At 46.1% G+C, this 13,020-nt stretch overlaps 1 protein-coding gene across 5 annotated transcripts in view; it reads left to right on the plus strand.

Annotated features, from left to right (window-relative positions):
- The window catches only part of DIS3L2 (DIS3 like 3'-5' exoribonuclease 2), a 365,245-nt gene that overhangs the window by 251,967 nt on the left and 100,258 nt on the right, over window positions 1-13,020 (plus strand). For all 5 annotated transcript variants that reach the window (XM_032355174.1, XM_032355177.1, XM_032355175.1 and 2 more), the window contains one exon: window positions 9,260-9,372. In XM_032355174.1, the coding sequence (XP_032211065.1) occupies window positions 9,260-9,372 (113 nt within the window). The remainder of the gene's footprint in view (window positions 1-9,259; window positions 9,373-13,020) is intronic.

A 13,020-nucleotide genomic window follows, 5' to 3' on the forward strand; every position in this document is an offset into this window, starting at 1 on the left:
CATAGTGACTATCGTAACACGATAAAATTAAAAAAAAAAAAACTCGTTGAAAATGGCACATCTCTTTTAAATTTGTCTATTAGAGACTAGTAACTATATTTTGTAGAGAGGCTTTTTTAAAATAGAAAAACTCACAGAGGGGTGTGAAAGTATGCTGAAGTCTGGTTTTCAAACCTGTGTCTGTGGGAAATGGTCTGGTGGGATCGTGCATGCGTTCCCTGCACGCCACAAGCGGAAGCAAGGGTGGGTTCCCGGGGCTAGCCTCACACGCGGGACCTGGAAAGTGATGACAGAAGCCACAGGCTGCGGCTGTAAACTGGAGTCACATTTCTGGTGGGGAAAATAGTTGTTTCTTATGTAGAAGGAACACGCCTGCCTGTGCTGCTTCAATTCCTGAGCTCACCTTTAATCGAAGTAGCCTGTAAAGTGCTTTCTTCACCCTTGTCTGCCAAGAGATTGGTCAGGTGAGCTGCCACAGCTCACTGCCCTTGCCCAGGCCAGCCAGTGCTGCTTTCTCTTGCTGTGTGGCAGGGAATCAGGAAACAGGATAGGACAGAGCAAGGACAGAGCATGTTGTGGGTGTGTTTGATTGAAAGAGAGAGAGAGGAAGGAAGGAAGTAAGGAAGGAAGAAAGGGAGGGAAAGAAAAGGAAAGGAAAGAAATGAAAAGAGAAAGAAAGACTGTTAAACAATCTATTTATGATAGAAATGTTCGAATTTACTCATAATCCTACCACTCAGAGAAAACCATTGTTACCAAGAAATATGTTACCATATTTCTTTCCTTTTTTTTCTTTTTATTTCTTTTTTTAATCTTTTAATTTCTTTTTATTTCTTTTATTTCTTTCCATTTTTAAGCCGGGTTTGCATTTTTTATTTTATACTTTTTATCTTTATTGCTTTTCCAGCTTTTGAAAGCTGGAAACATTACAAATGTGTATGATGTAGAAAAGAACAGTCCCCATATCCTTGGCCTCCAGAAATCATCACTGGGGACATCTTAATTCTGCTCAGGCAGTAACCCTCTCCTGCCTCTGTTGGCTTGTCCGTCTTTGAAAATTTGTAGCTAGTTTTACTTAACTGGGTTTTTCCCTTTTAAACTTTTTTCTTTCCTTGGCTTCAGTCCCTGCAAACCTTTTTTTTTTTTTTTTTTTTTGGATAGAGAATTTTGAACATGCACAGAAGTAGACAGTATAGTATAATGAAACTCCTTGTTCCCACCACCCAACCTGGCAAACTTGAAACCATGACCAATTTATCCCATCCACCCCCCTCTCCCCCCAACCTCCATTTACACCCTTAATTATTTGAACCTACAAACTTTGAAACTACCTTCAGAGGTCCTTCTTGGCACCTCTGACTTCACTCTCCTTTGGCATTAAGGGAAAGACCAAATGCCTGTCCTCCTGCACTCAAGAGCTTTGCACAAGCCTGAGCTCCACACACCGTCCCAGGCCTGACCGGCTGCCGTGGGCTTTCCCCGTTCACTCCTGAAACGCCTGGAAATTCCCAGACTGTGGGTGTGCCAGCCTCACAAGTTCAGCTCCGCATTCTCTTTCCTGTTAATGAAGGAGGCCATTGCTCAAATCATTTGGAAGGGGAAAAGTGGAATTTACTACCTGGGTGTTCCTCTTCCATGCTGTTCATATAAATTTAAACTTAGATTCCTGAGAATTAGATTGAACATGACAAAAATTGCTGTGTGGGCAGTTGAGTTGAGTACTTGCAGATTGATAGAGCCCTTTGTAATAATGAAGGGAAAAGGTTCTCTAAGCTGCTTAGTTCCAGAAGGTGAGCTCACCAGTCAAGGAGCTTGCAACAAAAGGTCCTCATTAACTCATTGCTGGATGGCAAAATGAAAATTAAAAGAGACAATGTGCAGACTTTTCAAATCTTGGCCTTCAGGAGTTGTATAAGAGAAATCCTCTTATACAACCCCCTCCTCATGCATGGGTGCCTTGCATTGCATTCAGATTTCCTTGTCCCAGAATATTTTCCCTTAGACTCCTTTCAAGTTTGTGAAATATCTTCAGACCGTTGCCACGTCATGGCCATGGAGTACTGCCATGGCTTGCTGTGCCAGTGGTCAGCTTTTGTGTTACAAAACCAGATACCACACAGAACTGGAACACGTCAGAGTTTGAGTTGTCTCTCTTACCCAATCAGTGTTTCCACCAAAGCGAGAGGGAATTTGCTTACCCCAACTAAAAAACGGAGTTTACTGTGTGGCTACAAGGTGATCCAAGCCCAATTTGGTCCTCAGCTGTGACTCTGGCTCTGAAATGCCAGGGGCCAAACTAAGGCCAGGCCGGCACCCTGGCTGGATGGGCTGCTCTGAAGGAGGCCCTTCACCGCTGGGCAAGTCTGGACAGCAGATGCTGTCCCTTTCTCTTCATTCTCTCCATTGAATTCCCCTTCCTGAGCTTTCAAGAACACAGTTTTCTATCTCTTAAGACTCACGTTGTCGGGGAAACTGGCCACAGGGTCAAGAGGGTGATCCAAGCAAGAACATCATTTTCTCGTCACGTAGGCTGGATGGAGGCCAGTCTGTGAGACAGGAAACCCAGCGTCTGTGGCATCTGTCATTGTATCTCCTTGGTTAGGCTTCTTTTCCTCATCTACGTTTGTCTACCAAACGTAACATATTACTTCCCTGAAGGTGGCTTGAATTTGTTTGCTCGGGAACACCATTCCTAAGAGAATACATTCTTCTTTGCTCCTTCTTTTCAGTTCAGCATGACCTGAACCCGCATTCACAGGAGCACGGTGGGCAGAATGAAGAGGTGATAAAATGAGACAGTGAAGGTGGTATATTCATTTCTCTGCTCATAGTTCTCTATTGGTTTCCCACCGGCCTTGAGATAAAATCTAAGTGCTTCATCCTGGCCCAGCAGGCCTCTCTCATTGGGGCCCCAGCTACCTCACTAGCCTCCTAGGTTCCAGGACTCCCCTTCTTTCTATACCTTCAGTTTAGCCAACTTGCTCCCACCATTGACCCTTTGCTCTGGTGAATCTGTGCTCCTCTCTCCCCATGTCATCATGTGAGGAGGTCCTTTTTAGACATATAGGTCTCCATTTGTTTCCTCAGAGATAACTTTCTTAACTAAATCTGAGATGGACCCCAGGCATTCTCATCACCTCAGCCTATTTTACTTCCTTCAGAGTCCTTTTCACTTTCCTGAGTAATCTTACCATTTATTTGCTTGCTCCTTGTCTTTCTCTCCCCACTAGAACATATGCCCCACAGAGAAGGGATCTTATCAATCTTGTTTGCTTCTGTGACCCCATTAGCCTGGAAAAGTGCCTGCTATTTGGTAGGATCGTAATAAGTGTTTGTTGAATGGCTACGTTTGGGGAAGGATATGGAGGATTATGAGGTGTCTTAAAGCCAAGCCAATATGGTAATTTAGCCTGAAGGAGAGCAGCTCTGGGAGACACATGCTGTCTAAATATTTCAAAGCCGGTTGCAACCCAAAAGCAGAGCCCAGCCCTGCTAGAAGAGACCTGCCCTTGCACTCATTTCTCCTAGCCACGTTGCTGTCCTCGGAAGAGTTGGGTTCGTTCTGGGCAGCCCCATGGGGTAGAACTGGGCCAAAAAGTAGAAGCCGTAGGAAGATGTATTTTGGTTATCTGAGAATGGACTGGATTACACTGAGAAGTGGTGATTCCTTAGCCACCTGAGGTGTGCAAACATAGATCAGTCTCACTCTGGGAAGACCTGGTATGGGGAGGACTCTGCACCATTAGACCAGGCAGCACTGACAACCCCTTTCATCCTAGAGTGGCAACGAGTCAGCCTTGTTTTTGGTTATTTTCTTATTTGTTCAGGAGATCGCAGACACTTGACTATGTGCTCAGCCCTTTCCCTGCCCTTTGTGCAGATGACAGAGGATGGGGGAGATACCTTGTGACCTTAGCCCTGTGAGGGGGGCGGGCTGGGTGGTGGTGCAGGGAGAGTGTCAGATGCTGGGGGAAGACACAGAGGACGGTCTGGGTCATCAGGGAAAGCCTGCTGAAGGGAGTGGGCTTTATGCAATGGTCTGCGGGGCCTGCAGGAGGTGTTGAGAAGAGAAACAGAATGACAGGAAGGTTCGTATTTTGGAAAGAGCATTATCTTCAGTGTGGAAAATGGACTTGAGAAATGTCAAGGAGAACAACACGGGAGTTGTTAGATCTTCTTCAGGGAAATGGTGGCCCTGGCCACAGAAGGGACGGTGGGAAGAAGAGAGACGGGCAGATTTGGGAGCTCAAGTTCAGAGTGATTGGTCGACACAGGCTGAGACAGGCCTAGTTTCTTTTAGGCTTAGATAGTGATGGTACCCCTTTTGCTTTAGTGAAGGTGCTCCCACTTCCTGGGGTGGAGAGCACAGGAAGAGACATGGTTTTACCAGGGGTAGGGACTTTCGGAGGTGTGAGTGTGAGGTACCCATGGGACAGTTGAGGGGCATGTCGGTCTGGAGCTCAGAGAAGTCTAGACTGGTGGCACAGAATTAAGGAGACCGAAGCACAGAGATGATGCTTGAACTCCTGGGAGGGCATGAGACAATCCAGGGAGAGAGTAGGACAGCCGGAGAAAGCAGCTCAGGGTCGAGCTTGGAGGCACTCCAACATGTAAGGGACAGGAGAGGAAGAGGAGCCTGGGAAGGAGCAGTCACACTGTCAGACATGCTCAAGCCAAGGGAAGCGTGTGTCAAGGAGGAAGAAATCACTAGGCTTCAGATGCCCTGTAAGGTCAGGTTAAGTCAGGCCTAAAAAGGTTTGGATTTAGCAACATGAAGACCCTTAGTGACCCAGACTGAAGCAGCCATTTTGTGATGAGATACATTTGGCAGCATCGTTCCTGAAATTCTGGGTTAAAAGCAGCATCCTTCTGGGTCAAGAAGAGCCCATCACCACTGTCAGGTCTCAGCAGTGAATAAAAGTGAATTCAAGTGATCCAAGTCTGGCAGGCCCTGGTGGCACTCCTCACTCCTCAGAGGGGTGGCCTGGGATGTCCCCACCTGCACCAATGGTGCCGCCTTTCAGTTGCTGTGGACAGTCCCACCACTGCCTGCTGAGGAGGACTGACGGCTGAGGAAGGCAGCTAGACACTTAGACAGCGGCAGTTGGACCCTGAGGCCTCACAATTAAGTCGACCCAGAGCTGATGACTTAGAGTTGCTGGACCGCCAGACTGCAAGTGGTGAAGGGGAACAGCCATGGGAACGGGGAGAGACTGCAGGGACAGGGATGTGGCTGGGGACAAGGCTGGGACAGGTCACCAACAGGATTTCTGAATCCCTGGCCACGAATGGCTTCTGTTGAGTCTCCCTAGAGATAGGGAGCAATTTTGAGCTATGAGCTACTGAGGCGAAAAATTGACTTGTATCATCTTGTCTTGGAGTGAGTGGGATGCAGGTAACAAAAGGAGCAAAGACTCTGAATCGGACCTGGGTCTGCATCCAGGGGTGATTACTTCCTAGACAGGTAACCTTGGACAAGTGACTTGGAATCTCTCTGAGCCTCAGATGATTCATCAGTGAAATTCAGTGTATGCACCTGTGTGAGAATGAGACGAACATCTGTGGAGCCCCAGGCACGAGGAAGACAGTAAATCAGCAGCCACTGCTGCCATCCGTATTGTCGTTTTCGTGATTGTCATGGTCAGCACTGTGTTGGAGTAACTATTACTGATTACAAAGCGCTTTCACATGTTCCTGCTGAAGTGACAAGAGCGCTTCAGAAGTAGAGCAAGTGGCTTCAGGTCGTGAGCGCCCCACCCTGGATGATGCGTCAGGGGCCACCTGGCAGGGACACTGTTGGAAAGGGGCTGAACTGGCTGGGAGGCTGGCTTAGACAAGGTGGTTTTTAAGCTGCTGCTTTCGTTTCTATTTGTGTTTTCCTTGGATGCAGCAGCTCTGATGTCCTCTCAGGTTCATTCCAAGGAGCATTTGTATTCATTTAAGTTTGTGGGCACTGAGCAAAGGCAAGCCAGCCATGGCCGGCCTCGGGGACTGTGCCTCCCTCTGCCTCCCCAGCTTTCCCGAACTTTCAGGGCTTACCTTAGCCCCAGTCAGTCGGTGAAAACTTTTTCATATACAAAAAAAAATTTTTTTTAAGAATCCTTTTATATGGAAGATAGTATTTTTTTAAAACATCGAGTTGGTCCTAAGTGTCTTGGCAGCAGATACTACAGAACATTTGGATTTATATTTTCTCTTCATAGAATAAAACCTTCAGTGCCACTACCTCAAGAGTTCTGCAAGTTCACATTATGTAAATACATGTAATAAAATATTTACTTAGGGTTTCCACAAAAGACTGTCCAAAGGGGAGAATAAGAGAGCTGCTCTTTGCAGGTCTTAGAGGCTCTGCTGGGAATTCTGAGTGAAATCTAAGCCTCTGAAATGTGTTTTGGTTGGCCTCCTTCATGTTTTATCTCCTGTAATGAACTCTTTGTCAGTTTGTCAATTTTGACTAAGGACAGAAAGTTCATGTGTAGTAACAACACACAGACTGAATTTAAAATTATGGTTTATATCATGATGTAATAATCCTCTCTTTTCCTTCAGTCAATATTTACCTGTTAGGCTAATACATTATAATTCTGACTTCAAAAGAAGACACTTTATTTTACCTTCCCCAAGTGTTGGTTTTAGAAACTTGTAATATCAAAATTGAAAGCTGAGCCGTCTGAGACTCTTGGCCACTTCCTCTTAGGGTTGAGTTCCTCGATCATTGCAGGGCAGGTGCCCCTGTTCCTAGTGACCCAACAGCTGAGTGGCTCTCAGAGTGAGGCGGCTGAACTCTGAGCCACACCGGTTTCTCTCTGCTTTCCCAACGCCCCTCTCGTCTGTGGGAAGTGGGTCTATCATATTATCCCACAGCCACTGAGATCTCTTAGACGCGGACTTTGGTTTTCCCCAATGCATTCATGTTACAGGACTAGGCAGAAAAAAAACAATGATTGCCCTGTAGGGACGGTAGTCCCTATAGATGAGGAATAGGGGATCTTAAATTATGTTCTGTCCCCGAACCCCTTATTTTAACTACCCCATGCTTAAACTGTTTTCCATTTAAAAAAACAAAAACAAAAACAAAACCAGAAGGAAGAAGGGTCCTCCAGAGATTAAGGAATAGGAGGATAGTAAATGGCTATGAAATTCGCAGATAAAACATGTGATACTTTTGGACTGATCATCTAGGCAGCCAGGAGCAAGTAGTAATGTGCTCGGAAGCTCTTCTGAGTCAACTTGGGTATCAGTCAGGACTCTTCCTGGGAGTCGTAACTGAAAGGGAACTGATTGATTCGTGAACTGCCAAGTCCATAGGTAGACTGGTTACAAGTTCAGCTGGATCCTAGAGTTTAAATGAGGCTATCATGATTCTCCCCTTATTGCCTAGACCTGTTATTTTCCATATTGGCATGATCGTGTGACAAAGATGTTTCCCTGGCAGCTGCAGGCTTATGGCAGTCCTTACTGTCCGGGGTCCCAGCAGAGATCCCTTTCACTGAGGTTACTATGAATAAGGATAGGGTATGGTGGAATCACATCAAGCATATATTTAAAGATTTTATTTAGTTATTTTAGAGAGGGAGAGTGCATGCACGTGAGTGGGGGAAAGAGCAGAGGAGTGGTGGGGGAAGAGGGAGAGAGAGGGAGAGAGAGAATCTGAAGCCAACTCCGTGCTCAGTGTGGAGCCCGATGCAGGGCTCCATCTCACGATGAGACCATAACCCAAGCTGAAACCAAGATTTAGATGCTCAGTCAGCTGAACCATCCAAGCACCCAAGCGTATATTTAAAGTTGAGCAAATTCACCTTTGTGTTGGTATCGTCAGTGTGCCTCTGTCTGCCCATGATGCGCTTGTTACACTGTACCCCTACTTTACATGTGAACTCTTTTTTGTATTCTGTCCGCTCTGTCCATTCTCATATATGTGTGTGTGTGTGTGTGTGTGTGTGTGTGCGTGTGCGCGCGCGCGCATTTGTGTGTAATCACAAATGCTGTATTTGAGATCTGCTTTGTGGGATGTTCAAGAGTAAATCTAAATTTATAACTTAACCATCCCCTCAACCCCACTTTAAGTGTAATTCCATCAGTCTACATCGTCTGCCCATCTCTCTGGCAGAACTGGTGGGCAGGGCCCGCTCCACCAGAAAGGGACAGGGCAATTCTATAAGAGAAAAAAGTAGGTCTTCTACCAGACAGGAAAAAACAACAGGCAGACAAGCCTATTGTTAATTCATTCACTCAACAGGTATTTCTTGAGTGCCTACCATTTTTCAGACATTCTTCTAGGTACTGGGCCTAGACCAGTGAACTTTACACAGAAGGTTCTGCCTTGCTGGAGCTTACATTGTAGGAAGAAAGGCAGACAGTAAATTTATAAGCCAATAAAGATATACTGTGATATCTGGCAGAGATGAGTGCTCTGAGGAAAAGAGCATGGTAATCATCTTCATTCATGGATTAGGTGCTTTGACTGTGGAGGTAGAAGAAACAGAGGGCAGAGAATCTCTTCTTGCTCCCAGATTCTCTTTGAATTAATCCTTTTATGGTAAGAAGGATTTTGATAAGCAGGTCCCATTGCAATGATCCCAAACATAAAAAAAAAAAAAACCATGAGCCAAGCAAATATGTCAGTGGGATGAGGTAAGCTGTGTCCTGGGAGCGGAAGGAGGTTTCCCATGATGGCTGCATGCAGACATGTGGGGGGTGGGGGGGGCACTGAAGGCTGGCGAGGCAGGTTGTGGGGAGACCAAGCAAGGACATGGCTTAAAAGGCTGGGGAGTGGCATCACCAGATCCCTGACTGAGAAGATTCCAGGGCTAGGTAAGAAGGGGCAGAATCAAGGTAGGAAGGCCAGGCGCAGGGCTCGACATAAAAGACTGTGCTCAGAATGGACAGAAAGTCCTTAGAAGCAGAGTCTGAAGGATTCAGGGACTCACTCCTTTCTAGTGCCCTGAAAGGGTCCCTTTGCCAGCCAGAAGGAGCCTGCTTTGGCAAGTCCGCTGATGTTTACAAACACAAGAGGCCTTTAGAAGTGGGAAACATCTTGCGAAGATGGTTAATGTTGTGTCTTGAGGATAAAAATCTCACCATCTGCTAGGATATAGTAAGGAAAGTAACCATGTGAATCCCCGGGAAGACTGGAGATGGTGATCCACGCTTCAAGGCCCGTGGCCTCCGACAGTACCACACAGTCCCAGGAGGGATTCCTGGGAGGGATGACCTTGCTTTCCACACCACACTGATCAGCCTCCTTCTGCATTTACAGGCAACTTTGAAGTGGGGGTTCACATCGCAGATGTCAGTTACTTTGTTCCTGAGGGATCCCCCCTGGATAAAGTGGCTGCTGAGAGAGCTACAAGCGTCTATTTGGTTCAGAAGGTAAGTATCCGTCTCCAGTTTCTGGAATTGAAGGACAGCCTGTTTGGTCTGCTTCCATAGTTTCTCTTTTCTTACCCCCGCCCCCCCGCCCAAAAACGGTCATGAGAAATAGCAACCTTGTCTGAACATCTTTTCTCACATCTAATGAGATCTTTAAAATGCAGGGTTTTTCTCCCTATAACGTGAGCTCCAGCAAGTGTTGGCCCTTGGTGGTTGCATGTTTTCCTTATATATTCAAGAGGAACTATATCATGGCAAGACACGGGAACCCATCTCAGGTTCCAGACTGGCCCTGCCACCTGAGTTAAGTCAGACAGGTGCTCAAGTTCAGAAGGAAATGAGGAACGGTAACTGCCTTCAAAATATTGTTCCGAAGCCGGGCTCAGCAGACTCACCCCATGCCAGCCACAGTTTTTATGACGTATTTTTGCAATACAGCCACGTGCTATATTGTGGCATTTTAATGTCTGTGGCATTGTCACACGACAACAGAATAGGATGAAATGCCTTTTTTTAAAAAATATTTATTTGACAGAGAGAGAGAGATAGATCACAAGTAGGCAGAGAGGCAGGCAGGGGAGGCGGGGGGGTGGGGGACGGGAAGCGGGCTCCCTGCCAAGCAGGGAGCCCGCCCGAGGTTATGACCTGAGCTGAAGGCAGAGGCTTAACTCACTGAGCCACCCAGGCGCCCCTGAAATGCCTTTTGAGAAAACATTTCCACCCCTGCTGGAATCAGCTCCTGCCTTGCCCTTTCTCAGAGACGAGAAAGGATTCCATCTGAGAAGATCTACAGATGACAAATATGCATGTGAGAAGATGGTCCACATCATACATTATGAGGGAAATGTAAATTAAAATACCAGTATGATCCCACCCAAAAAAACAGGCACTATTCCCTACCCATCAAAGGTAGCGTGAACAAGTGAGTCCTATGGATTCACACAGTAGGACTAGAGAGCCCAAGTGCAGGGGGATTGCCCACGATTCTGCATCTGGGTCCTGATTACCTGAGCTTTCACTTAGTGAAAGGGAACAGACTTTTCTTTTATGACTTGTGCACTAGTATGTGTGTGTTTTATACTTAAATATGAATGTTTTCATTTTGAAAGCTTTTTGGGCGATGACTTTCCCTCCACTCGGGCTCCTTATAGAAGTATAGGTCTGGGGCGCCTGGGTGGCTCAGTGGGTTAAAGCCTCTACCTTTGGCTCAAGTCATGATCCCAGGGTCCTGGGATCGAGCCCCAAATCGGGCTCTCTGCTAGGCGGGGAGCCTCCTTCCCCCTCTCTCTCTGCCTGTCTCTCTGCCTACTTGTGATCTCTGTCTGTCAAATAAATTAAAAAAAAAAAAAAGTATAGGTCCCCGGCCTATGCAGACAAAGGAACCACTCCAAAGCCAAGCCCCTCACTCATAGCTTGGCTCTCCCGAGAACAGAGCTCTGACATTCATACATTGTTTACACTTAATATAACCTCAGGTTGAAGAGATCCCGTCCATAACTCCTGCCCCAAAATGGAGTTGACCAACTCTGGCCTTTGTCTGGCCCAAGGCCTCTGAGAGAAGGGAGATCAGACTCCAGAATCCCCTCTATCCACCAAACTATGATGTTATGATGGGAAGAAAAACAGAAATGGCAATCTCTAAGACTTTTAAGACCACAGAAAGTGAATAAACATGAGTTGCTCTCTCCATATAGAAAAGTTTAATAACTCTGTTTTTCAGATTCACATATTTAAGAATTTTGGACACAGTTAGAGGTTCTTCTAAGCAGGTGATTTTCTCTTACCTAGCTCTTGCTTTCTCCTTTTATAACCAGGAATTATGTTTCAAAATCAGAAAATGGAAAAATAAAATGGGGTTAAATAACAAAGCACATTTTCTTTCCTCTACTTTGTGTTCGTGATTGTCACAGTTCTAGGACTTCTCAGGGCTGCAGAGTTGGGGCTCTGCTCCTGAGCTCTGAAAGTGTGGAGCTGGATGGAGGAAGGGCCCATGTGCCCCCGAGTGACTGCGGGCTCCTGCTGCCCGGCTCAGCCCCCACGTTGGCAGGAGCAAGTGGCACCAGCCCGCAACCTTGGACAGCAGCAGCTGTGCATTCTGATTCCTTTGAACCACTGCTCTGACCTTTCTTCCTACTCATTTTTGTAAAAAGGACTGTGTCCAGGAACTTTTCTGCTGTTTTCACTTTACTTTGCCTATAAAGGTCTTCTTAAAAGCTGGATGAGCTGCTTACCTCTTCCTCCAAATTCTCTGCTTTCTCATTTGGCAGAATCATCTCTCCCAGCTTTATCAGATGGAAGGAGGGGTGTGTGTGTTGGGGGTGGGGAGCCGGTTGGTTTCCCACCTTAGAGGGAATGTGGCACCAATTTGTTTTCATTCAGTGGTACTGGCTTGTAAGTAGCTGATACTGGAATTACAGTCTAAGCTTGATTTGGGGAATTATCCCACAGATCAGGACTACACAATAAAACTGTTATTCCAAATTTCATTTTACTGTCTTTAAAATGAGATTCTTTTTTGGGATTTTACTCCCAGTAATAAGTATTTGGTTATTTTCATTAACCATAAAGTATACTCAGGAGAAAAGATAAATTGAAATAGTGTCCATTTAAGTCCCATGAAAAGGACACACTCTTTCTTTCTTTTTTTTTTTTTTTTTGAAGATTTTATTTATTTATTTGACAGAGAAAGATCACAGGTAGGCAGAGAAGCAGGCAGAGAGAGAGGGGGAAGCAAGCTCACTGCTGAGCAAAGAGCCTGATGTGGGGCTCGATCCCAGGACCCTGAGACCATGACCTGAGCTGAAGGCAGCGGCTTAACCCACCTGAGCCACACAGGTGCCCCCACACTCTTTCTTTTTGACAAAAATCAGGCATCTGTTCATTAAGGGGATAAGCGTCTACCTGAGTTTAGGCCTGTCCTTCTCAGAAGGTCATGACATCTACCCAGTTAAACATCTCCTGTGTTCCCTGAGAGGGAAATACAATGAAACTGTGAAATGTAAAGTAATTTTTAAAAATGAGTTAAGTTTTAAAAGCAAAGAAACCCTAAACAGTTGAAACCTGAAGCTAAATTGTCTGCCTGTTGGCCCCAGCGCCCGTGTTATTTTAGGTGTGAAACAGCTCAAATGAAAGTTCGCCCATAAATCTCTACGATATTTTATTGGTACTGCTTTATAATAGAGATCAAAGATTGGGATTGGAAGCCTGTCTTAACGTGGAGTCCAAAGAGTTTTAAGATGTTCCTTTCTGACCCCAGCAGGTTGTCAGAGTGTTGATGTTTTGTTAACGTCCAGCTGTGTAGCAAAGAGTTGATCCCATTCGGAATTCATGGAAGTGTTGATATGAAAAAGAAAACTCTTTCAACAGAGATGTTGGCTGGCAAGTGAATTATCTCTTTCCTTTCAAGCTGTTTCAGTGTGCGAGTGGGGAGCTAGCTGAACCTTACTGTTAAAACCTTGAAGTCCTCAGAGAAAAGGAGAAAAACTCCCTAAGTTCTCAGGCTCTGACAGCCAATGGGCTCCGAAGGCGTGAAGGAGTTCTCGAGGCAGTGAAGGCCTGGACTGGAACGGGCAGAGGAGGGGCCTGCTGCCGCTCCTGGCTGGGTTGCTGACATCTGGCTCCCCTGAGCTTTGGAACCCCCCCTGTTGC

Source organism: Mustela erminea, chromosome 8, assembly GCF_009829155.1.
Source record: "Mustela erminea isolate mMusErm1 chromosome 8, mMusErm1.Pri, whole genome shotgun sequence".
Taxonomy (NCBI): domain Eukaryota; kingdom Metazoa; phylum Chordata; class Mammalia; order Carnivora; family Mustelidae; genus Mustela; species Mustela erminea.